Below are 23,943 nucleotides of genomic sequence, written 5' to 3'. Positions count from 1 at the left end.
GTCTGGGCCAATGGCCTTGCTCAAGAGAACCACTGGCAAAAATCCCATAGACTGACACCTAGATATCTTAAAAAGAAGATGGGGATGAGGGCAAGATTGGAGAGCTGTCCAACAATGGGAGGGACTATCTCATTATATGGAAAGTTCTTTGGTATAGATGACTGCTTGTCTGTTCTAGAAGGAACTCTTGTTGAACTAGGTGACCTTTGAAGTCCCTTTCAATTCTGAGAATCTGATTTTTGGGCAACCCCACATTGACCCATAAACTGTTACAGTAAAAAATTAGAGAACCCAGATGAATGAATGAATTAAAAAAATATTTTTTATGTATGTACAGGATGCAAAACACTCTGTTAAATTGGGGATACAAAGAGAAAGATAAGAAAGTCCCTTGCTTTCAAGGGGCTGACATTCTAGCAGAGGGAGACAGCATAGATGGAAGGGTTCAGCAGCTGGGCAGATGGCAAGGCTGAGGGGTTATTAGGGGAGCTTAAGGTAAATGGCAGTCAATCTTCTTTAGGGTCATTTTTGTTGATAAAATTATATCCATTTCTGATGTTGAGCCATCAAATGTAGCAGATAATTTACAGATCGGTTACTCAGTTCCTGGAAAATTGGAAGCAGATTTTATGTTGAGCCCTCTGCTTTTAGCCAGATAACTTCTGGAGGGAGGAGCTAGTTGCCCTCCTCTTGCAGAGCTCCCTGTTCAGATGGGCTGGTAACCCGTCATCCTCTGACAGGGAGGGTTTAGCTCATGGCCTAAATGAGCTGTGAGACCACCTGTATACTTTGTCGGTGTGCGTAGGTGTGCATGCACCCATTCCTGGGAGGAGTGCATGACACAGATGAACAGCTGTAGGATGAGTGTTTAACTTCTGTGTGGGTGCACATCCCATGTTGATAAACAGCAACCAGGTGGCCTATTTCTCCACTCCCTTTCTATAAGTAAGGACTGCAGAGGGGGAGGTTGGTACCTCTGGGGAATATCCAGTGGTTTGGCCCTCTTTTCTCCATCTTAGGTTTGTCTCTGCCCCCACAGGACAATGACATGGCCAAGAGGGACCCATTCCAGGAGAGTGGGCTCCACCTAAGTCCCACTGCTGCAGAGGCCAAGGAGAAGGCCCGGGCAAAGAGAGTCAACAAGAGGGCACCGCAGATGGACTGGAACAAGAAGCGAGAGATTTTTAGCAACTTCTGAAGTCCGGTTCCTTCCCCATCCCCCACAGCCAGTGGCTCCTCCTGCTTCTCCCTGAAGGAAGGGAACTAGGGAACTTCCTGCCAGGAGTCACAGGCTCTGTGCTCCACTGCCCCCACCCCCTTCCTGAGGCCCGAGCTCTAGTATATCTCCAACCTGTGTCTGAAGAGCCTCTAGCTGAGGTTGGGGTGGGGGTGAGGGAAGAACTTCCTCTTGGTCCCAAGGATTTGGCCTGGTCTGTTCCCCTCCCCAAGCCTCACTGCCTGTCTGCACCCTTGTTGCTGGAAGAGCCACTTCCCTCCCCATCCTCCCTACCCCCACCAGAGCCTCAGGGAGGCAGGACCAGAGAATGAGTCCTTTTAGCTCCAGGAACCAAACCTGACCCTGGGTGCTGGACCCCTGCTGAAACTCCTAGTGCTTGTTCTTATCTCTTTGGGGATATATTCCCTGAGAGGAGAGCGAGAGAGTGAGAGAAATTGAGAGAGCCAGAGAGAAACAGACAAAGAAAGATAGAGGCAGAGTAAGAGAGAGACCCTTTATTACTGTTTTTTTTCCATTGGCCAGTGGATTTAAGGGAATTTTTGTGTTACACATGTTTTCATTTACTGCCACGAATCTCCCCTCCCCCCACATGGATACACACTTTCTTTCTCTCTCTCTCTCTCTCTCTCTCTCTCTCTCTCTCTCTCTCTCTCTCTCTCAGGCAGCAAAACAAACACCTCTTTGCAGTTCTTTCCTTCCCCCTCCCCTCCCCACAATCACTATTCCTCTCCTGTTAAAGTCACCGGGACCAGGGGACCAAGGCCAGAACTGGCAGCTGATGAGCCCTGCAGGTGGGTGGGAGGGAAGGAAGCTCATTTGGGGGCACTGAGCCAACCTTGCCCAGTTTGGGGTCTCTCAGGAGGTTGCTCCATCTGGGAATGCTGGAAATAGCTCAAGGGACCAACCTAGGTGCCTGGAGGCAAGTGGGGGCCCAGAGCTGAGGGGCCCCCTAGTCTGTCACCTGGACTTCTCATGAGCTTTGCTGCTTTTGCTCCACGTGGGCCTAGAACCTGGGTCAAGCCTTGGGCACTGGTGGGCCACGGGTCCACCCTGCTCTGCATGAGCCTCATTGGGCAGTTGGCTGCTGCACCCACAAACCCCTCTAGCACCTGTTCTTGAATGGGCTGAGCTGGTGACCAAGACATCTACAGCTTCTGCATCTCCTGCCCTTCTCAGATTGGCTCCTTCAATGCTTCAAGCCTTCTTGGCAATTGCCACCCTCTTCCTTGGACAGCCTCTTACCTTGGAGTCTGGAGGGCAAGTAATCCAGACCTTTGGGGAGTTTATTTTTTAATACACCAGTCCTTCTAAGTTGCTGACTGATGTGTGGAGAAGACAGATGTTTGGGTTGGGGATGTTTCCTTTGAACCCCATTGGGGTCAAATATTAAAATGCCTTTGGGGTCTTCTCCTCTTCGTAAAGCCACTGCCAGCTGGAAGCCTTTTAGCCCAGAGCAACCAGGACAGTTTGTGGAAAAGGGTCTGGCCTGGAAGAAGATGGTACCCAGGGGCTCTCCTGGGGAAAAGTCTCTGTATACTGTTTTGTAAATGTAAAAGGTGCCTTAGGATTCTCCAGGGTGTCCCAGTCCATTCAGGGAGGGCTGAGCTCTGGGGGTAGGTGGGGAAGGGAAGTGTTTTAGGAAAGTGCTCAGGGCTAGGGGGAAAAGTCAGATCAGCTTTGGTAGAGTTTGTTCTGGTTTTTTTTTTGTGTGTGTGTGTGGGTGAAGGAATGAAGATGGAGTGAGGACAGAATGAGGGATTATCATGGTGAGGTTGGGGGCAGGGGTCTGAAATGCACAGTAGCCACTGGGGTCCCAGATCTGATGAAGAGTTTGTATTTTGGGGTTTTATATCCAGCTGTTCCCTGAGGAACTGGGCCACTCATTGACTGGAGAATGCTTTTCTGGTTGTTTGGTGCTTCTGGAAGAGACAGCCAATGGACAGTGATTCTGGCAGAGAAAACCTGGTATGAGTTGAACTCACTGTTGCACTGTGGTATGGCTCTAGCCTCCAGGTGTAGGGCGTGACCCTGCCTGAAGACAGGGTCTTCCTTCCATGTAAAAAGCAAGATGCGGAGTAGACTGTCTCCTCTTCTGCGTAAGGGCCAAACCTGGTGGGCACACCCTCACCCACTGACCTCAGGAGAGTTTATGGTGGCAGTTACAGTGGGGAAGGTAGAACCAAGGTTGCTCCTCAGCTGAAATCAGGTATGCATGATTGCAAATGCAAAAGGAAGCTGCCCGCTGATAGTGCCCCCTAGATCACCTATCTCTCTCTTTCTTGTAGTATCAGAGTAATAACTCTTTCTTTCCCCTCCCTCCATTTACCTTGAAAATCAATGCGAGTATAAGCTGTTGGCATTGTTAGCTGTAATGTGCACGGTTACTATCAACAATAAACTTGGACTTGCCATGTACAGTAAGATAGGCTGCGAAGCTGGAAGCCAGGCTTGATTTGTTTCTGTGTGATCCAGACCACATGCACCTGGGGGGAGGGCCAGACTTCAAGCAGCTTCCCCTGGGTTCTCCCATTTTGGAGGGAGAGAAGAGGACCCCGGGCTCACTGAACCGCTGTGACTGGGAGTTCTGAGACAATGCAACAGGAAAGCAGGTGTCGGGCAACTCAGCCCCAGGCATGTGTAGCCAGCCATGCCTGCTGGTCTTTTCTCTTTCTTTCTTAACCCGCCAGGTTGACTTGCAGACAGAAAAGAAGTTGGGTGAATGTCTTAACTCACAAGGGAGAGCCCGAGGACTGCACGGGTTCCCCCAAGGAGCCCTTGGACCTTATGATGTGGAGGAAAGTACTTGGTTTGCAGTCAGAAAACTTGGGTCCGAGTCCTGGATCTGCTGTTTATGACCTCTCGGACCCTGGACAGATCTTTTTGCTTTTCAGGGACTCAGTTTACTCATCTGTAAAATAAAGGGATTGAACTAGACATAGACAGCTAAGGTCTTGCCAGTTTGAGATCTATCTATGATCTTAACTTCTGAGTAGGAGGGTCCAGCTCTTGGAAGCCTGGGGGAAAGCATTTCAGCTGGGTCAGGGTGGGGTTTGGCCAGTCAGCTGGAGGCAAAGATAACATGGGGGTTTGCTTCCGGCCCCTCAGACCATGCTGCCAGGGGTCCCATGGGGATCTGTCCAAACAGCCTTCCCAGAAGCTAGCTTTAGCCCTATTTCCCAACTTCCTCACTTACTAGTTGGCCCATGTTCTCATCTGCTCTGCCCTGCTGTGTGCCCCCTCTTCAACACAGAAGTCATCACGCATAGAACCTTTCCAGAAGTCACTAACTCACTTATCCTCCATGGAGTATGGAGTAAATAGAAGGGGATGCTGATGCCCCCAAAGCCAAAACTTGGCCTCAGTCCCCTCTATTCCAGCTGAGGTTTCCTGAGATTTCCTGTCTCCTCAGCCAGCACCTCCCAGCTAATCTCTCCCTGGCTCAGCCTCAGTTCCTGGCGCCCTCGTGGACTAAAGTAACCCATATTCCCAATCACAAAAGAACATCAAACTTTATTAAACAGACCCAATGTGGGTACAAGTCTTAGGCACTTGATGGGAGTTCTGACAGTGGCTGGCTGTCCATCTGACTCCCCCCTCCCCCATACCTCCTCACTGAAGGGATCTTTGAGGCGGCCTTCTTCAAGGCCTCCGTGCTGCTGGGCACAAGCCTCGGTTGAGGCAATCCCCACACCGAGGGTTCACTGGCAGACAGGTCTGCTGGCCAAAGCCCACCAACAGCCAGTTAATCTCTTTCCACAGCTGCCTAGAAGGGAAAAAAAAAAAGATTCCATAATGCAGTATGCAGGCCAGCAGGTACTAGATTAGAGTGAGCCCTGCCCTGTGCCCCCCACCCATGTATCCTCTTTGAAGCAGAAGGTCCAGCCTGGGCTCTTCTCTCAGGCTAGCTGTACTCTGGCCCGATGGGAGCAGGGAGGACCAAGGCCTTTGAAATAGCTCTCCTTGCTCATATCCATCACTGAGTTTGAAGGCTGAGTGCTACAGGAAACTGTAGCACTCAACTAGAGAAATCAGAATTGATTTGGCTCCTCTAGGGGTCATCTTAGGCCAGCTCCTGCCTCTACAAACCTTGGCAGCCAGTCCTCCAGGGCAGCTCTGGTTTCCTCAGGGTACTTGGTCTCTTTCTTGGTCCACTTCAATCTGTTGGTGATCCTGTGTACATGTGTGTCCACTGCTACAGGGGCAGACACAGAGTGGGATTAATTAAGCTCATGTAGAGGCATCCCTTTCTGTCTCTATTCTGAGCCCAGAACATTTCCAGGGCCAGATTCCCCTGCCCAGAGCCACAGAGTCACAGGGGAAGACAGTGGAGTGTCCATTATCATCTTAGTAACAGTGATAGCCCTTCATATCTGTAGGGCACTTTGCAAAGCACTTATGAATCCATTATCTTACCTGATTCTCAAGGCAATTCTGTGAGGGAGACTAGCCAGGGACTGTTATCCCTGTTTTAGAGATGGGATTACTAAGGGCCAGGAAGGTAGCATGACTTGCTCAAAGTTACACAGCAAATTAGTGGCAGAGCTATTTCTCTTTAAAAAAAAAAAAAGGTTTTTATTGATATCTTTTTTTCCCAATATCGCCTACATTTCCCTGTGTCTCTCCCTTTGCTCCTACCCAGGGAGCCATCACTTAGAACAAAGAATATAAAAAGAAAAAATAAAAGTTCAGCAAAACCAGTCAAATCTGATGGGATATACAATGTTCTACGTCCATGGACTGCCTCCCCTCTCCTCTCCTCCTGCCTGCACCTCTGCAGAGGAGCAGGGAATGGGGAGTGAGGAGTAGGGGGAAACAGGTTTTTCTCCTAGTGGCAGAGCTGAGAGTACAATTTAGGTCTCCTGATTCCCAGGCTTGGAATTTTTCCATGGGGCCATATTGATTCTCATCTGTTTGAGTTTAACCACGATCTGGCTCAGTCTGAGGTTTCTCTTAAAGTCTCTAGCAGGGGTGGGGAACTTTTGGCCTTAAGGCCATATGTAGCCCTCTAGGTCCTCAAGTGGGGCTCTTTGACAGAATCCACGTTTCACAGATTCTGTCAAAGGGTTGCACTTGTGGGCCTAGAGGGCCATATGTGGCCTTGAGGTCACAGGTTCCCCACCCCTTCTAGGGTCTACAGAGCTGAACTTGGTGCTATCAGGGTTAGAGGCAGGGGAGGCACCATCTGAATCAAGACTTTTCCAGGTGGAATATGCCTTGTCTTTTTCTATCAACAGATATTTGAAGTGAAGGGCTCATCACAGAGAAAGAAGAGGCCAGGATGCTACCCCTCCATAGGGCCTGGCCTGCCTAAGAGGGGTGGTTGGCTGTCCCTACTGTCCCATCCAGTTCCCACTGCAGTCAAGGGCAGCTATCCAGGGATGTCAGGATAACCTAATGAAATGAAGTCCCAACAGTCACTGCTTAGGGACTTTTAATTGAATGGATCCGGCCCAGAGCTATTTACTTTGCCTGCAATGTTCAGTGTTGCTGAATTGCTAAACCAATATGAATTATTCACCCCCAGAAGGCTGGGAGCAAACCACAGCACACAGCCCAGGAAGTCTCCTCCCTCTTTCCTTGACTTGCCTCAGCATCTACCTCCTAGCCACCCTATCCTCCCCCACGATGCTAAACCTCCATCCTTGACATAGGTTCACACCAAGCTCCAGAGAATGGGATGCCCCGAATGAGCACTGACTTCCTTTCTTACGACTAACCTGAGTGTCCCCTGTGACAAATAATGACTCTCCTTGGAATAATGCTGTCACCCCTCAATCTCCCTCTTCTCCAAGGCAGCTCAGATCTTAGCTCCCATAACTTTTTCTCATTTTGCACTTCTCCTGTGGGAATCCTGTTAATCACATCCAGGTCTCTCTCCTCAAGCCTCATCCTCACCATCTCAGCAGCTGAGAAAGCCATAGACAGTGAGTTAGGGAAGGCCAAGCCAGGATGAGCAGTTCAGGGGAGGTGACCCCAGGGATCCTCTCCGGATACAGAACTCCTCTTCACTTCCTGTGTAGAGCTGTCAGGCTGCTGGGAATCAGCTTTCTTATCCTTTTTCTCCCCCCACTCTCTCTTTCTCTGGGCAGTTTAATTCTTTTCCATGAAGAAACAATGTGTGGATGGCTCTGGGGTCCATCTGGTGCAAAAAGCTGTGTCAGCAGCTTGTCAGAGTCTTGACGGAGGCTTCCAAAGGCCCCACGCTCCCCAGATGGGTATTACACTCCAAGGAATTCTGAACCGACGCTTGGGGTGTCTGGTCCTGTGTCCCTGCTGAAGAACAACTCATCACTCTGTGCCTCTCTCAGGCGGATGGAGGAGGAAGCTGATCCAACCTTGCAGTCAATCTGCAGGCCTCCAAGAACCCTCAGCTCCTGCCTGCCTGCCTGCCTGCCCACCTGCTCCGATCAGGGCAGCAGCAGTCATCCCTACAGCAGGGAATGAGATCACCTCAGTTGGGGAGGCCAGCCTTGCCAACAGAGCTGTCATTAAGCAAGATGGCTAGGGCAAGAAGGTCACAAGGATAGCCAAGCAGGGTTTAGCTGGTTCCTACCTGGGCCAAGATGGAACTTTAACTCCTTCCTCACCCAGCTGCTGCAGCCCTTCCTCAGCAGTGGGGTTTTATTCTGGACAAAGTGCTGGGGAGCAAGGGAAAGAGTCACATGACTATTCCATCCTGGGGGCTTGAGGAAGGAACAGGCGCCTTCACACCTAGTGAACAGACCCTCCCTCCAGCCCAGAATTCCCCTCTTCCTTCTTTCCCTTCAGGCAATAGTAGAGGCCCCAAGGAGCCCCTCTGGCCTCAGGTCATTTATTTTCCCAACACAGCTTAGTGCCAAACAGTACTGTAACCTGAATTATACCCAAGGCAGGGCAATGTGTTGAAATCCAGGACATTCCTTCTTTGTGATAAGCCAGCCTTCACAGCTTGCCAAAGACAGAACCGCTCCCCCCCCCCCCCCCCCCCCCCCCCCCCCCCCCCGCCTGTGCTCAAACCAAAAAAATAGCCCTGCCCATTTTAGGAAGTAGCTAAATGGTTAAAACCAGACCTGCTATCCAAACAGCAGGGTAGGTACAAGCCCTCCCCTTTTGGCTTCTTACACTCTAAGATAACAAACATTTGTGGGGTGCCTACTGTGACAGCCCAGGGCACTTCCTACTGTACCATGCTGTGGAGGCAGCCTGGTACAGGGTTCAAATCTCCTCTATGACACTTACTACCTCTGTGACTTTGGAAAAATCACAGTGTCGCTGGCATTAGGTTTCCTCTGAAAACCGAAGGGGCTGGACCAAGGAGAGGGCCTTAAAGGAGTATGAAATGAGGGTGGGGATGAGTCTTGATTCCTTCCAGCATGAGATCTCTAAGCCTGGAATCCTTGGACCTCGATAAGGAACAGAGCCTTGTATACATCAGAGAGCAGGGGTCTGGCCCTGCCTCTGCCATATGTTTACTGTATGCCCTTGGTCAAGCCCCTTCCTCCCTCTGTTTCTTTGACTTCAGGATGGATGAGATGACCTTTAAAGTCCCTTTGAGCTCCAGCGTGCAGCATCCCTTCCCTCTCCCCTCAGTGCTCTAAGTCACAGTATAATGGAGGCAGACAGCTAGTGGAGTGGGTAGTCAGGAAGAGCTGAGCTTGACTCCTGCCTTATACATTTATTAGCTGTATGATCCTGGGCAAGTCACTTAATCTCCCTAGGCCTCAGTCTCCTCTACTGTAAAATGGTGATAATAAACAACACCTACCTTGCAGGGCTGCTGAGAGGTTCAAATGAGAGAAAATAGGTAAAAAGCACCATATGTGTAACTTTATTTACATGGCGCTTTAAGATTTGCAAAGCATTTCCCCCAGAAGCCTGTACAGGCAGTATAGTATTTTTATGCCCATTTTACAGATCAGGAAACAGGTTGAGAAGTAAAGTGATTTGCTGATGGTCACAGAAATATGAGAGCAGGGACTCAAACCCAGGTGTCTCACCTCTCACCTGGACTAGTGTAGTCACCCCTTTAATGAGAACACAGACTTGGTGTGAAGAGAGGGATCTTAAAAATCATCTAGTCACAGGATCACGAGGTAGGGGAAGAAAAGACATTATAGATCATTTTGTCTAACCCCGTCATTTTACAGATGAAGGAACTGAGAACCCAAGAGATTAGGCAACTGAGCTGCCCAAGGTCACACGGGTGGCAGGAGTCAGAGCCAGGACTTTTACTTGGGCTCTTTGACATCAAATTTCACAGCACCCATGGCTCCTCCCTTGATTTATTCTTCATCAGGCTGCCAAAGTAATCTTCCTAATGCACAGTTCTGAGCGTGTTCCAATCCTAGTTCAAACACCTTCAATGCTGGCCCACTGGTGACCCAGCAAAATGGAAAACTTTGATCCTGGCAATCAAGGCCTACCACAATGTGCCCAGCCTTATCGCATCTCATGCTCCCTATTTTCTATGTAAATTTGATTTCTTCTGTTGACAGTATTTAAAGATAGACCCTAGAGACCATCTAGTCCAATACCTTCATTTTATAGATAAACTGAGGCCTAGAGAAAGGAAGTAAGGACCCAAGGTGACTCATACCATACAAAGTAGTGGATGGATTCTAACCCAGGTCTCTAACTTAACCCCAAAGCCCCTTCTGCTCTACTATCCTGCCTCTGACCTATCCCATGCTTTCTGCCCCCTGCTCTCACCCTGTGCCTGGAATGATCTCCTCCCAATCTGTCTGTTGGAATTCTCCCTGTCCTTCAAGGTCTCACTCAGAGGCCCCTTCTTCCAGAAAGCCTTCCTGAAAGGGATCACTCCCTTTTCACACCCCAAACACCACCGTTGGGGCCCCGAGTATAAATTTACGATACTCTACCTTGTGTTATAGTGATTGATATAGCTGCTTTAGGCAGGAACCAGGTTTTGGCTCATCTCTGGGTCTCCACCATTTTGCATGGAGCATCACAGCTGCTTTATGAATGTTGGCTGAATTGACCAAATAGAACTGTTTTTAGGGAATCTGGTGTCCTTCCTGTGGCAAGGGAAGACCCCCTGGACATCCCAACTTGGAGGCTGGGGCTGGGGAGGTGAGGCGCAGCGCCTGCCAAGGAGTCCAGTGACTGGGCGCCCCCTGCTGGACTCACCTTGCCCGCAGAGCTAGGTCCCAGTCCAGCTCCCACTGCTTCACTCCTACTGCTTAGCTACACACCTAAGAATGATACATACAGGTCCCAAGATTTAGGGCTGGAAGCCATTTTAGAGATCATCCAGTCCAGCCCCCTTATTTTACAAAGAAAAAAAAACTGAGGCTCAGGGAGAAGTGATTTCACAAAGGTCACATGGGGAGTAAAGTGGCAGAACTAGAATTCGAAGCCAGCTCCTCTCACTTCAGACCCATTGCTCCTTCCAGTGCCCATATCATGCTAGGCAGCAGGCTGCATTGTGGATAAAGAGCACATGGCTGGAAATCAGGAAGAACGTAGTTCTAATTCAGCCTCAGACACTTCCTATTTGGGTAACCATGGGCAAGTCACTCATTTGCCTGCCTCAGTTTCCCCATTTGCCTTCCAGAGTTGCTGGGAAGCTAAAACAAGATAATATTTATGTAATGTTTTACAAAACTTAAAGTGCTTTATAGATACCAGCTGGTTAACTCAGGAAGGAAGAATTATTGTAGACAGCTTAACTGGCTTCGGTGTGGAAAAGAGACCAGGCAGGGGCAGACTGAGAACGGAGCATGTGGATATAAAAAGGGGAAAAATACAGGCATTAAAAGTCCTTAGATAAAGATGTCCTACCAAGGTCTCCGTGAAAATGAAATAAGATGTTCCAGTCCCAACCCACCTCCCCCTTGCCTGCCATGTTTGACTTCGTCTCAAGAGAACCATGTTCTAATATATTTCTCTGAAGACTAATGGACACTGTAACCAAGAAATGGGGATGTCAAATGCCCTTGGCAAGCCAGGGAATTGAAACTCTCTCCCCATGACATGAATAGGGTTTTCTGTCCATGACAGACTGAGAGGCTGCAGCTGGAACATACCTCAAATCCTGACTTTCTCAAAGTGCTGGCCAATGGACCCCTCTTGTCACTTAAGGAACTTATCAGGACTGTGATCCCTGGAAGATGTGAAGTGATAGCCAGCTCTTTTCCCTCTGAGGCAGGGAGGAAGCCAGCCATGCTGCCCAGGCGGATCTCACACTGCAGGGTGTGCTCAGAAGGGCCAGAATGTTCACATTTGGGGTGGATGTATGTGTGTTTGGGGAGGCGATGTGGGGGAGATGTAGGCATCTAGATCAGTTTGTCCATTATCCACTTTTCAGATGAATTCAGTCTCTTCCTCCTATCTCCTCCAGGGTCTATGATGTGGTCTCCATCTGGAGAATTCACACACTAGCTCGGGGATCAATTGTCTCGCTTCTTTTTCTCTGAGACACCAGTGGGAAGATGATCTGATTTTGTCTGGGAGCTTCCCAACTGTCACCTGGGACTTGGGAAGGCATAGCCCACCAATCTTTCCAGTGCCAGCCAGTATCAGCTTGGGGCAACAGAATCACCAGCCTCTGAACAAAACTAGGAGAATGACATTTAAACACTCATTTCCTGTGTTTCTCCTATCTCTAAATGGCCCTTTAAATACCTCATTACCAAAGCTCCCATCAATCTATTAATTCCATACCCTTTTTCAAGCAGCCACCTCTCAGAGAGACAGACCTGGGCAGAGAGGGCCTGAGGACAGTGTCAGAAACAATCTTCAAGCGCAAGTTGTAGTATCATGCAGAATCCAACCATAAACACTGACTCCAGGTCAGGGGAGAAAGAACTGACTGCCCAGGTCCTACCTATCTCTCTACTTCACTGAAATGGCTTCCCAGGCAAACGACACAGCAGACATCTTAAATGCAAAACCATCTGCTCTTTTGTAGGGACTCGAGCGTCCACCTGTTAGAAGACATATGGGAGAGATAATTCCAAGCTGAGATCTGGGATAAAAGAAAGAGGGTCACTCTTCATGAGACAGGAAGTCTAGCTGACTTCAGAGCCCTATTCTCACCCTCCTTAAGGCTTGTGTCCAGAACCTTGTGAAGGTCTTAGAACCAAATGCCTGAGCTCTTTATTCAGGACATTTGTAAGGATGTCTGAGGCTGCTTTGTAGGTTATTCATTTAAAAACAAATGTAGAAGAATCACTGCTGTTCACCAAGCAGGGGTTCTTAACCCGTTTTGTGTCTTGGACTACTTTGGCAATCTGTTGATGCCTAAAGACCCCCTTTCAGAGGAGTGTTATTAAATACATAAAATAAAACACGGAATTATGAAGTAAACCAATTAGTAAATTGTAAAGTAAAACAGTAAAATAAAGATGTAATTTTTTTTCTCCCATCCAAGTTCATGGACCCTTAGGTTAAGAATTCCTGGTCTAATGGGTCTGCTTCCAAAGCCTCCAGCCTGAAGCTCATTGGCTGATCATCAGGAGATCTTGGTTTGTGTGGTAAGGGAGAGGTTTGAATTCAAATCCTAGCTTTGACTTTCACTAGCTACAAGATTTTGGGCAAGTCATTTAACCTTTCGGCTTCACTTTTCTCATCTATAAAAATGGCTAAAATGCTATTTTTTTATGACCTCATAGGCGATGAGGAAAGTACTTTGTAAATCTCAAGTAAGGAGCTACATAAAATGTGCATTGCTAATTAGTATTACTGAACCTCTCTGAGTCTCAGTCTCTCCAACAATGTCCAACCTACTTTTCTCAGGGCTGTCTGGAAGAAAAGTTGAAATAGGAGATTCTACAGCATTTTGAAAAGCACGAAGCACTGTAGGCTTATAAAGTATTACTAATAGTTAACTACTCACCTCAATTCAAGCTACTCAACATTCCAGGCAGGCTCATGCTCCCTAGGGGTTGAAACTAGTTGGGGGGGAATGGCTAAAATGTCACAGAGGAATGGAGACTTAGGTTTCTCTTGGGTTTGAAGCTTAATTCATTTTTTTCCAAAGCCCTAGGTCCTCTGAGACACAAATAAAGACAGATAGGGAGAGGCCCTCGCACTCCAATCTTTCCCACTACCAGAGTCATTTTCTCATAGACACCTGATATAACCCACGCTGCTCAGAAACCTTCGATGACTCCCTACGGTCTACGACCGGGACTTAACTCCTTGGCTGGGCTTTCCAAGCCCCCCTCAGTCTGGTCCCTTCCTACCTCTTCAGCTACAGGGTGTCCCAAAGGCTACTCTACCTTAGAACCAAGACTTTTGCGACACCCTCTCTTTCTTCCTTTGCTCCCCAACATATGTCTCTTCTAGCAAGGCCTTTCTTCTTATTTGTTCCCTACATGTAGCACTTCCAAGACACACAGTATACTGAATGATACTTTCTGCATTCTCTCTGCCTGTCCACATTTTCCTGACCTTCAGGGCCCTGATAAAATTATTCCTCTTCTGTGAAGTTTTCCCTTTTTACCAATGCAGGTTGCACTGGTGCCTCCTCCCTTTCTCCTCCAAGTTCCTACAAACCTTAGTGTCTGTACAGTTCTTGGAAGCTGCTAATCACCCTTCTTGCTGCCATCATGCTGGCCTCCTATGAGGCCCGGGCTCTGATGACTGAGTCTGGGATTTGGAGTCTGATGACTTGGGTTGGAATCCTAGCCCTGTTACTTACAAACCTGTATGACTTGTAGGCAACTTCCCCCAATTTTCCTGGATCTTAGTTACCTCATCTCTTAAAATGAGAGGCTTTTCCTGTGTAATTGTATATCATTTCTTCCCAACTAGACTCTGATTTCCTGCAGGGCTCAGACTTTTCTTTTGCCACCTTCCCCCAGTGTGCAGAGAGGGTGACATATATAAATGTTAAGGAGGTAAAGACTTTTTGGAATGAATAATTCCCCAGTGTTTTGTCTGTTCTTATGATTGGGTGAAGAAGTTGGGGATTCAGATTCAGAGCTGGAAGAGACCTTGGAGATAATTTAGTCCAAACTCTCCATTTATAGAGACGAAAAGGGAGGCCCAATGAAGGAAGAGCCAATCATCGTTAATAGCTAAGCTAGGATATGAAACCAGGTCTCCTGATTTCAAATCTAGTGCTTGCTATACCAATGACTTAAATAAGACCAGCAAGGGTGAAGTGTGAAACTCTGGGCCAAGATTTCAGCTGAAATTCAGTGGCTCAGTGCATAGAGTGCCAGACTTGGAGTCAGACAGACTCAAGTTCAAATCTAGGCACACAAGCTAGATTTTGTGTAACCCTGGGCAAGTCACTTAATCAATGCCTGCCTCAGTTTCCTCACCTGTAAAATAAGGACCATAACAGCACTTACCTCCCAGTGTTATTTTGAGGATCCCTAAGGCATATTGCAAACCTCAAAGTGCTATAAATGCTGGTTATTAAACATAAATAGCAGCTATACTAAGTCCCGTTGCTTCTCTAATATCAATTTTCTTTCCATGGCAACAAGAGACATGACACCTGTCCCATCTGTCCCTCACAAGGAGGAACCATACCCACCCACCAGCAAGTAAAATGCCCCACTTACCGATGCCTGACACCTTGTCCCAGGCAATGGCCATGGCCAAGTGAGCCATCTTGGGTCCAACGCCAGGAAGTGCCACCAGTTCTTCCACGGTGGCTGGGATGTCGCCCCCATATCGCTGCTTCAGGATCTTGCTTGTCTGCTTTATATACTGCACTTTGCTCTGAAAGATCCAAGCTAAGATCAGTTCTCTGTTCTCTGATAACAATAGGCCTCTCTCTAGGGTCCCACAACTCCCATTCCAACGACAGACCATGGCTGCTCAGTGCAGGCCAAAGCTTGGAACAAAGGTAGACTGGAGCACCGATTCTTCCTGCTCTCCATGGCAAACTGCCCTGGTCTGGGTCAGCAGAACCTTTTCTTTTATATCTTTGGGATACAAACCTACTAGTGGTATTACTGGGTCAAAGGGTATACACAATTATATTGTCCTTTGGGCATGGGTCCAAATTGTTCTGCAGAATGGTTAAATCAGGTCACAACTCTAACAACAGTACACTAGGGTCCCTACTTTCCTACATCCCCACCATCATTTGTCATTTTTCTTTTCTGTCAACTTAGTCAATCTGATAGGTATGAGGTATTACCTCTAAGTTGTTTTAATCTGCATTTCTCTAGTTATTAGTATTTTAGAGCACTTTACAGTTTTCCTATTTATATGATGGTGGTATTCCATTACATTCATGTACCACCCAGATTTAGGGAGGGTGACTAGGAAGCAGTTTAGACAAGCCCAATCAAGCCCAATCCTTTTTGGTCATCTGAATGAGGCGAGTGCCTCATGGGTTAGAGGTTTGGCTTTGAGCCAGGTGCTGCCAGACCCTGTCATACTATTTGATCCTAGAAAAGGAGCCTAAGTCCTTCACATCTGGGTACCAATGGTGCTGCAATCCCAGGGATCCACAGAGTATGGCAGATTATAAAGAAACCAGAGGAGGAGCAGTAGAACAAACCCAGAAGTAACCACAAAAGCTTATAGTTCTTTCTATATACAGTTCTGTGCTGTTTGGGGGGTAACCTTTCCTCACAACCAACTGTATGAGAAAGGTAGTCCCCGCATTTTATGGCCAAGGAAACTGAGGCTCAGAGCGGGTCACATGGCCATTAAAGTAAATGCCAGCTAGCACTGGAACCCAGGTCTTTGGACTCCAAGTCCGGGGTTCTTTCCATTACACCACACTGCCTGCCAGTATTAGATTGTCCAAAAAACCCCTTGAAGGTCGACCACAGGCTTGGAGGGACAGTGGTAAGGACAAAGGAAGAACCTTGTTCCCCATAGAGACTTGTGCGGCTAGTCCCTTCAAGTTCTCCCTTATGGTGAATTCCATGCCTAGAAACGTGGCCTTGTCAGCCAACATCCCTTGCTGCAAAGGAGTTCCTATATTCATGGCCAGCTACATGGCAGCAGGCTTGTGAGGCACCAATATGGCCTGTAAGAAATTCCTGGTGTTTACATCTTTCTCCTGGCTTTCCTCATGGGAAGAGTGCCACGTGTACTGAAAGCTAACAGAGCCAGAGACCTTGAAGGTGAGGGGAGAACAGGAGGTTTGTTTGGTTGTTTGGATGGGTGTGTATTTGAGCTCAGGATATTTGGAGCACAAAGCCAAAGAGAAGCCAGGGTCAAGTTGAACAGGGCACTGCTAGTACATGGAAGCCTGGGACAGGGTCTTCCCCTAGCCTGACACAATAGCAGCTTCTGGCTAAGGGCCCATGACACCGTTAGCTCATCATTGTGAACAGTGTGATCTTGTCCTAATAAGCTAGAACATGAACTCCCCTGCAAAGTAACGGGAGGGAAACATGGGGGCAGGGTCAGCCTGGCTGATGTCTCATATCCCACACAAAGCCTGGCCTTTGGCAAGGTCTGTATGATCCACAAGCCTGATGCTTCAAAACAGGGCTTCCTCCATGAACATCCTGGGAAAAACTCTGGAGGGGAGACTGTGGGACTTTCAGGGTTCCTTTCATTCCAAAGCATCCTGAGTTTGGGGACATAAAGAGAGAAAGCAGCATTTTCTCTGTGCCAAAGCAGGCTTGGTTCCTAAGTTGCCTGTTTATTGCAGTCCCACGAGCTACAGACACACAGCTGAGAGACCTGGGTGGGAAATATACCCTCTGAGGCACTAAACACAGAGGACTATTTAAAAACACATTTGACAAAATAAAGCCCACGCTCAATGCTGCTGGGAAATGGACTCCACCCTGCAGGGTACCTCCTCCAGGAACAGGCAGTAAAGCAGAATTGGGTATATTTAGCTTCTATATTTCCAAGAGCAAGGCTCTTAGGCACAAGGGGTAGACAGCCGGAGATGGTACCAGTGATTTGGGACTGAGGAGAGGGGGTGGGGAGAGCTGTTGAGAATATCATCTACTTGTTTCTCTTGGATGAGGGGCGTGTGACAAATTCCATGGGGTAAACAGGGGAAACTGGGAGGACCGACATGTCCTACAGATCACTGAAAGACAGGAAGGGAAGGGCCCAGAGACAGGGATGGTGAAGAAAGCCGGCTTGGGGGTAGGGAAAGCAAGAAGAATGGAAAGGACAACTGAGAAATAGTAGATTCTCAGATCTGTGCATCTTGTGCCAACCACTCTCTTGACCTTCAGCCTCACATTTCCAACTGCCAATGGCACAGCTCTGCCTGAATATCTCCACGGCACCTCAAACTCCACTAAACTCATCATTTCCCCTCAAAAACATGCCCCTTCTCCTGACGTGCTTATTTTTGCAAGACATACCTCCATTCTCCCAATTACCCAGGTTTGAAATGTGGGTTTCTTTGCCTCTTTCTGTCCCTTCTTTCCATCCCCATCTAATGGCTCCCATGCCCTGCAGGCCTCCACACTGCCATCTGAACTGCCTACATACTCCAAGGACCCCATGGGTATTGCAGATGCACCCTCAGGACCAGATTCTTTCATTGGTCCTGTTGCTGAACTCTCCTATATGGGGTGTCTCCTCCTATGGACTCTTATTTTCTATTTTTATCAATAATCCCTGGCACATAATTAACACTTAATAAGTGCATGCTTCCTTCATTTTCTTTATTCTTGTTCAGAGCTATTTATTCTTCTAATTCTTTCCTTCAGAGCCTTTATTTCACTTTTTATTTCTTGCTTCATATATACATATGTATGTGTATATATATATGTATGTATATACGTACATAGACATACACACACATATATATAAATGACATACTTTTGGAAAAATCCATTTCTTTCTTTCAATGACTACACGTAGTTGTTATGGAGTTATCTTTTCCTTCTGGGGGGCAGCTAGGTGGGAAAGTGGATACAGTGCTAGGCCTAGAGTCAAGAGGCTCTGAATTTAAATCCAGCCTCCCATACATACTAGCTGTGTGACCCTGGGCAGGTCACTTGACTCTGTTTGCCTTAGTTTGCTCCTCTGTAAAATGAGTTGGAGAAAGAAATGGCAAACCACTCCAGCACCTTCACCAAGACAACCCCAAATAGGGTCATGACTGAACAACAACAATGCTTTCCTTCTGGGATGGATTTTTGGACATCTCTGGATCCATGATCATTCTCTATAGTGGCTGTACCTTCTTTTGCTTCATCTTTCTATCCTTAGTTCTTGAATTAGGGCACTGATAAGGGTTGGGGTCTCCCCACTGTTGTACTTTCAGGTGGGTTGGTCTGCCCTTCTTGCTCTCATCTTGGATCACCTGAGTTCTTGCTCTGATCTCTACCTTCCAGCATCTGTGAAGTGCAGAGCAATGGATCTAAAAGGCCTTCTATGGTAGTACTCAGGACAGAGTCCTAAGAGCCTGGGCCTTTGGTGTCTTGGTCTACATGCTGTTGTGCCTGGACTTGTCACTGCTGCTTTTGGTCCCTTCAAAGGCTCCTGCTGTGGGTTTCTGAGCACCCTGAGGCTCTTAGGGGGGCCCTCTGGATAGAAAGCTTGGCTCTGGTCATACTGGGAAGTGGCCCCATGGTCTGCCTGAGTCAGGAGCTGAGGTTTCTGATATACCCTACAACTGTTCTTATTTATTGACTGTGGACTTCTGGCTGCTTTTTTGTGCAGCTCTGTGGTGGATGAAGTCTCCGTAGGTTTTCATGGATTTACCAATTATTATTTGGTCTGATGTGGGGTTTTTAGTGTTTTTTTTTCCTGAAGTAGGTTTTGGGGAGCTCAGCTGACTGTCTCTTCAGGCAGCCATCTTGGCTAGAAGTCCGTCTCATTCACTGATTGATTGATTCATTCAGGCAGACATCAGGTGTTGCCAATTCTTCCACTGAGAAGCGTCTTGGTACCAAGGTCTGTCTTTTCCTTTCTATTCCTACCTAAGTCATTATTTCCTGCCTCAACTATCATAACAGCCTCTTACTGGGTCTCCTTGCCTCCTGTCTCTGCTTACCCATCTGCCCCAATCCTGCGACTTATTATCCTAACACAAAGCTCTGATCATGTCATTCCCCTGCTTAATACCAAAAATGTCCCCCATTCTCCATCATTGACTAGAAGATAAAAATCCAAACATTTCAGCTTAACATTCCACACTTTGATACCAATTTACCTTTTTTTCTATCTCTTTTGCTCACTCTTCTCAGTAAATCCACTGGTAAGCATTTAAGTGCATTCCACATGCCAGGCACTATGCTAAGTGTTGGGGATGCAAAGAAAGACAAAAACTGACCCTGTCTTATATTTCGGTGGGGGAGGAGGAGGAAAAAACAAGAACATACAAGACATGTACAAAGGAGCTAGAAAAGATCTGCACAGTTTGGCAGTAGGTAGGGGCCAAAATTAAAAGAGGCTAATCTTCTTTGGGCTGCAGATAGATTTTTAGTGGCTCACTTTCCAAGTAAAGGTATAATTAATGATTAAACTACTTCTCAAAAACACTTTATCAGGGCACAATCCAGAAACTGCAATCAGCAAATATTTCTTTATGAATTCACCTTCAGTAGAAGACTTCTCAGCAGCAGCAATTTCTTTAGAAATCTGAAAACTAACTTTAGTAGCCATCTCATTTTCTGAGTTTATTTTCTTGAAAAACTGTTGTTCCCCACTGGGATTTTTTTCAATAATTTGGACACTTTGTTTTTCATTGGTGTCCAATTTGCTTAAGTCGGAATGTTTTGACTCAATGTGGTGACAAAGATTGTATTCCTTTGAAACAGCTATTACTTCTTGGCAAACAAGGCACAATATTTTGTATCTTGTAGTTGGGGTGGAGAGGAGCAGAAATATGGTCAGACCTACACTTCAATTTTGTAGCTGTGGAGTGGGACAGACTTGAGGCAGGGAGCCATGCCAGAAGACCAGTTCAAAAATCTAGGCAAGAGATGACAAAGGCCTGAAGTTTGAAAAGTGTGAGTAGTGGGAAGGGAACACAAAGAGATGTCGTGCAGGGAGAAATGACAAGGTTTGGCAACACACTGGATATGTGGGATAAGAGTGAGTGAGCAGTTGGAGAGGACACCAAGGTGCCAGCCTGGGTGCTTCGGAGGATGGTGGTACCTTGATAGTAAAAGGGTGGTTTGGAAGAGGGGAGAGTTTTTGGAGAAAAGATAATGGGTTCCATTTTGGAAATGCAGAGTTTGAGATACTCATGAGACATTTAGTTCAAAATGTTCAGCTTGGTAGTTGATGACACATGTCTGGAACTCAAGAGACATGTGTGTTAGGGGGTAGTAGTGGTGGTGGTTAGAGTGGGTCCAGATCTATATATCTGGAAATCATCTACATAGAGATAACTGAAGTCATGGGAACTGATGAGATCATCAAATGAGACAGCAAAGAGAAGATCCAGGACAAAGCCTTGGAGGACACCCACAGCTAGTGGGAGTAACACAGATGAGGATCCAGCAATGAGGAGTGTTGGCCATGTAGGAAGTGAAAACCCAGAAAGGAGAAAGAATTCGGGAGCAGATGTTGGTTAACCACATCCAATGCTCCAGAGAAATTAAGAAGGAAGTGTATTGAGTTTTCTATTAATTCTAGCACCTTTTTAGTTTGTCCTTTGTAATCTACCTTCACCTCAATCACATTTTAATTGGACAATTATGAGATCCATAACTTTGCAGAGAGGAGTTTCTGTTAAATGACGTTGCAAGCTACCACCTCCACCTTTGCCAATTTTCAAGACCCAGATCAGATCAGAAGTCCTCTACCATTTAAACCCCTCTACCCCCATCATTGCTTTTTCATGAAGCTTTCCTTGCCTGCCCTCCTGGGAAAGGAACAATTTGTTCCTTTGACATTCAATTCTTACCTACTATTGTCTCTTATTTTCTTTTGATGTGAGACCTTTTACTCCTAATAGTTTGAATTCTCAGTTGTCAGGGACTAGTCTCCTTTATCAGGAGAGCTCAGTAAGGAATTACTGATTGAGGGACCTTTTCTCTTTGTGCCAAGTTAGGGGGACTAGTCCCTGATGTACACTTACCATAGAAGTTCTTCATTTAGAATGTATCCCTTACTTTTAACATATCATAAATATGTCATATACTTATTTCTCTGCATCAGTGTGCAAATATTCAGAGGGCAGGGGCAGAAGATATGGTATCTTTGTAGAAAACACAGTAAACTCCTAGTTAAGGAGCTAGGGGCTACACTGGAGAGAGAGAGCCATGGACCTAGAGTCAGGGGGACCTGAGTTCAAATCCAGCCTCAGACTAGCTGTGGGACTTTGGGCAAATCACTTAACCTCTGTTTGCTTCAGTTTCCTCATCTGTAAAATGGAGATTAAAAAAAGCACCTAATTCCCAATGAAAGAATCATTGTCATTGTAGCACAATGCTTGGTATATAATAAATGCTATATAACTACTTCTGCTTATTATTAGTAGTAGCAGTAGTAAATTGCTAGGAATAGAAAGCTACCAGCCCTTCCGGTGATTATAACGATGATAGTTATAAAGTCTTTTTGGCAAAGAAAGTGCCCTTTCCAAAGCTGGCTAAACCTGATGTCATACCTTGGTCTTCTCAGCTCTGAGGATGCTACCTCATAGCTTTGGGAAAACCCCCCCTGGGCCTGAACTCACCCTCCAAAAGCCAACGGGATAGATGAGCTGACCCAGGGTATTGTCATCCATTTGCAAGATGCTGTCTAGAGTCAGGCCTCTCTCCCTAAGCCGCTGCATGGCGGCTGCTGTGACCTGGTCTTTGGTCTGGCTGGACAGCATCAGTGACAGCAGCACTTGGTATCTCATCACCTGTTGGGCAGAAACCAGGAAAGAGAAGAAGTCATATGGAATAGTGGACTAGGAAGTAGGTGATACTTGGAGCAATGAAATGAGTAAAAACCTTCAGAGCAGACTCTATAGATCAACATAGCACCCAGCTAGTTGGTGGCATTCATCAGAACCAGAGCTAAGTGGCAATCATGAAAGGGATGCTCTGCAAAATCTGAGGCTTAAAGCCATGGTTTCCTCCGAGGTACCAAATGCGGTCATCACACAGGAATGTAAAAGGAAGAGGAATTTATTTTGCTAACCCTTAACAATACCAGGTAGTGAGACCATCTTACTGGTCCAAAAGAATGGCCAATTTCTGAAGTCAGTTTCCTGGCAGGACACTGACTCTAGGTCTCCCTTAAAAGGTATCTGACAAAATAAAATTCTTATTCAATAGAGGCTGAATCTGGTTTTGAAGCTAGGGGTGTCCTGGGAGTTGACAGAAAGGTACCTCCCACCCTAAAAGACAGAACAGGCTTAGAGATTACTGAGACTTGACAAACCAAGGTGTATGGGGCAGAGGACTAGTCCAGCCTCTTTACCTCCGGAGGAGCATTTTGGTCATAACAGTGCTCAACCCCCATGTGATCAACAGGTGCATCCTTTGACTTCCTCATTTCTCGGATATTCTCTAGCTGGAGTCTCCAGTTTGGGGGTTCCCACTTGGGTTTCTTGGGAGTGCTGTCATCATTTTCCACATCTCCATCTCTATCCAAAGACTCGTAAGCCATTTCAAGTTTCGCCTTCCGTTGTCTTCTTGGAGGTTTTGGTCTTTCCCTTTTCCCTGCAAAGAGTCCAATCTCTAGTTCTGAATATACTCTTTAAAAACATTATTATTTTAACATTCATTTTTAAAAAAAATTTAAGTTTCAAATTCTCACTCTCCCTCCAGCCCTTCCTGTTTTCTCCTTTAGAAGTGGGGGTGGCGTGGGCAGGCCGGCTCTCCAAGGTCAGACATTGGTAGAATGGGTAGAAAACGAAGCTAATGACATAACATGGGATGGGCTTTTGGGCTGTGCTCTCTGTACCCCTGGGTAGAAAAGCCCCCTACCTTGTTAATGCTCCCCAAACCACCCAACAAATCTTTCCTGAGTCACCTACTGTAGCTCAACTCATTCCCAAGCAGCAAAGAGACTTATCTCTGCCTCTGTCCAGCTCCAAATGGGAAATGACTCAAACTCTTATGTTTGTCACAGTTTAGTGGAAGCCTTATCCTAGATAAGGCAGGAAAAGGGTTTTTTCGAATAAATAAATAGAAAAAAATTTTGGATAAATGAACAAACCGATGTCCACGTGCTTCTGGATCCCACCCACTCTATCCTACTACTTCAGGGCTCCTCCTACCCTTCTACCTCATAGTCTGGGGGATTCTGTCCTGTCCCTCTTTCTCCCCTCGGAATCCCCTCCTCAGATTTCTCCCTCTCTTTCCTTCCTCCCCACCCCCTACTCCGCAACTTAGGATTCTAACATGGGTTCAATTCCCTCTCCTCAGTCCCCAGAAACATTCATGCATCATCTCCTCTGGGGCAGCAACTAGAGATACAGAAGTGGACAGGCCCTGGAGGTCATCTCGTCCAACTACTTCATTTTACAGAGAAGGACACTGAAACCCAGCGTTACAAGGGTGGTACAGTCAGATTTGGAACTCAGATCCTGAGCCTCCAAGTTTAAGGGTGAAAGATGGGTAGAGGGAGGACACAGCGGTGCTACCTGCGACTGCCTCTTGGCCAAGGGACGGTGGAAGCTTATCCTCTGTGAATAGCTGCTGCCCAGAACAGCGGCTCATGCAGCGGGTCACCATCCTGGGTCCAGCTGAGGTGCTCATGTCTGACTACGCAACGTGGACTACAACTCCCGGAAGGCGTTGCGGTTGCATCACGTGATGACCAATTCCTCTGCCCGTATCGCGCCGAGTCTCCGCCCACCTCGTTCATTTTCAGTGGAAGAGGAAGCTTCGCGAGGACCGGAAGCGCGGACCGGAAGACTC

The 23,943-nt window shown here is 47.0% G+C and overlaps 2 protein-coding genes and 1 long non-coding RNA gene across 5 annotated transcripts in view; 1 reads left to right on the top strand and 2 right to left on the bottom strand.

Moving 5' to 3' along the window:
* The window catches only part of NHERF2 (NHERF family PDZ scaffold protein 2), a 30,494-nt gene extending 26,816 nt beyond the window's left edge, over positions 1-3,678 (top strand). Inside the window, exon 7 of the mRNA XM_072599532.1 lies at positions 1,040-3,678. Within this exon, the coding sequence (XP_072455633.1) occupies positions 1,040-1,198 (159 nt within the window). The 3' untranslated portion in view covers positions 1,199-3,678. The remainder of the gene's footprint in view (positions 1-1,039) is intronic.
* On the bottom strand, positions 305-23,891 carry NTHL1 (nth like DNA glycosylase 1). 3 transcript variants are annotated; one of them, XM_072599534.1, is made up of 7 exons: positions 23,667-23,817; positions 22,499-22,740; positions 21,765-21,935; positions 14,755-14,914; positions 5,324-5,429; positions 4,843-5,000; positions 305-4,145 (listed from the first exon to the last, which is right to left on the bottom strand). In XM_072599534.1, the coding sequence occupies exons 1-6, from the start codon at positions 23,779-23,781 to the stop codon at positions 4,877-4,879; spliced, it is 918 nt and encodes a 305-aa protein (XP_072455635.1). In that variant the 5' UTR covers positions 23,782-23,817; the 3' UTR covers positions 305-4,145; positions 4,843-4,876. The 3 variants fall into 3 exon arrangements, with proteins under 3 accessions (XP_072455635.1, XP_072455637.1, XP_072455638.1); XM_072599536.1 differs by lacking the exon at positions 305-4,145 and having other exon boundaries at positions 4,728-5,000; positions 23,667-23,891; XM_072599537.1 differs by lacking the exons at positions 305-4,145; positions 23,667-23,817 and adding an exon at positions 23,058-23,097 and having other exon boundaries at positions 4,728-5,000.
* On the bottom strand, positions 5,436-14,744 carry LOC140498591 (uncharacterized). The gene is made up of 3 exons (XR_011965139.1): positions 10,096-14,744; positions 7,791-7,875; positions 5,436-7,665 (listed from the first exon to the last, which is right to left on the bottom strand). It is a non-coding gene; the product is annotated as an uncharacterized lncRNA (long non-coding RNA).
* Positions 23,892-23,943: the final 52 nt, after the last annotated feature.

Source organism: Notamacropus eugenii, chromosome 1, assembly GCF_028372415.1.
Source record: "Notamacropus eugenii isolate mMacEug1 chromosome 1, mMacEug1.pri_v2, whole genome shotgun sequence".
NCBI classification, from domain to species: domain Eukaryota; kingdom Metazoa; phylum Chordata; class Mammalia; order Diprotodontia; family Macropodidae; genus Notamacropus; species Notamacropus eugenii.
This window is presented reverse-complemented; position numbering and strand designations above follow the sequence as displayed.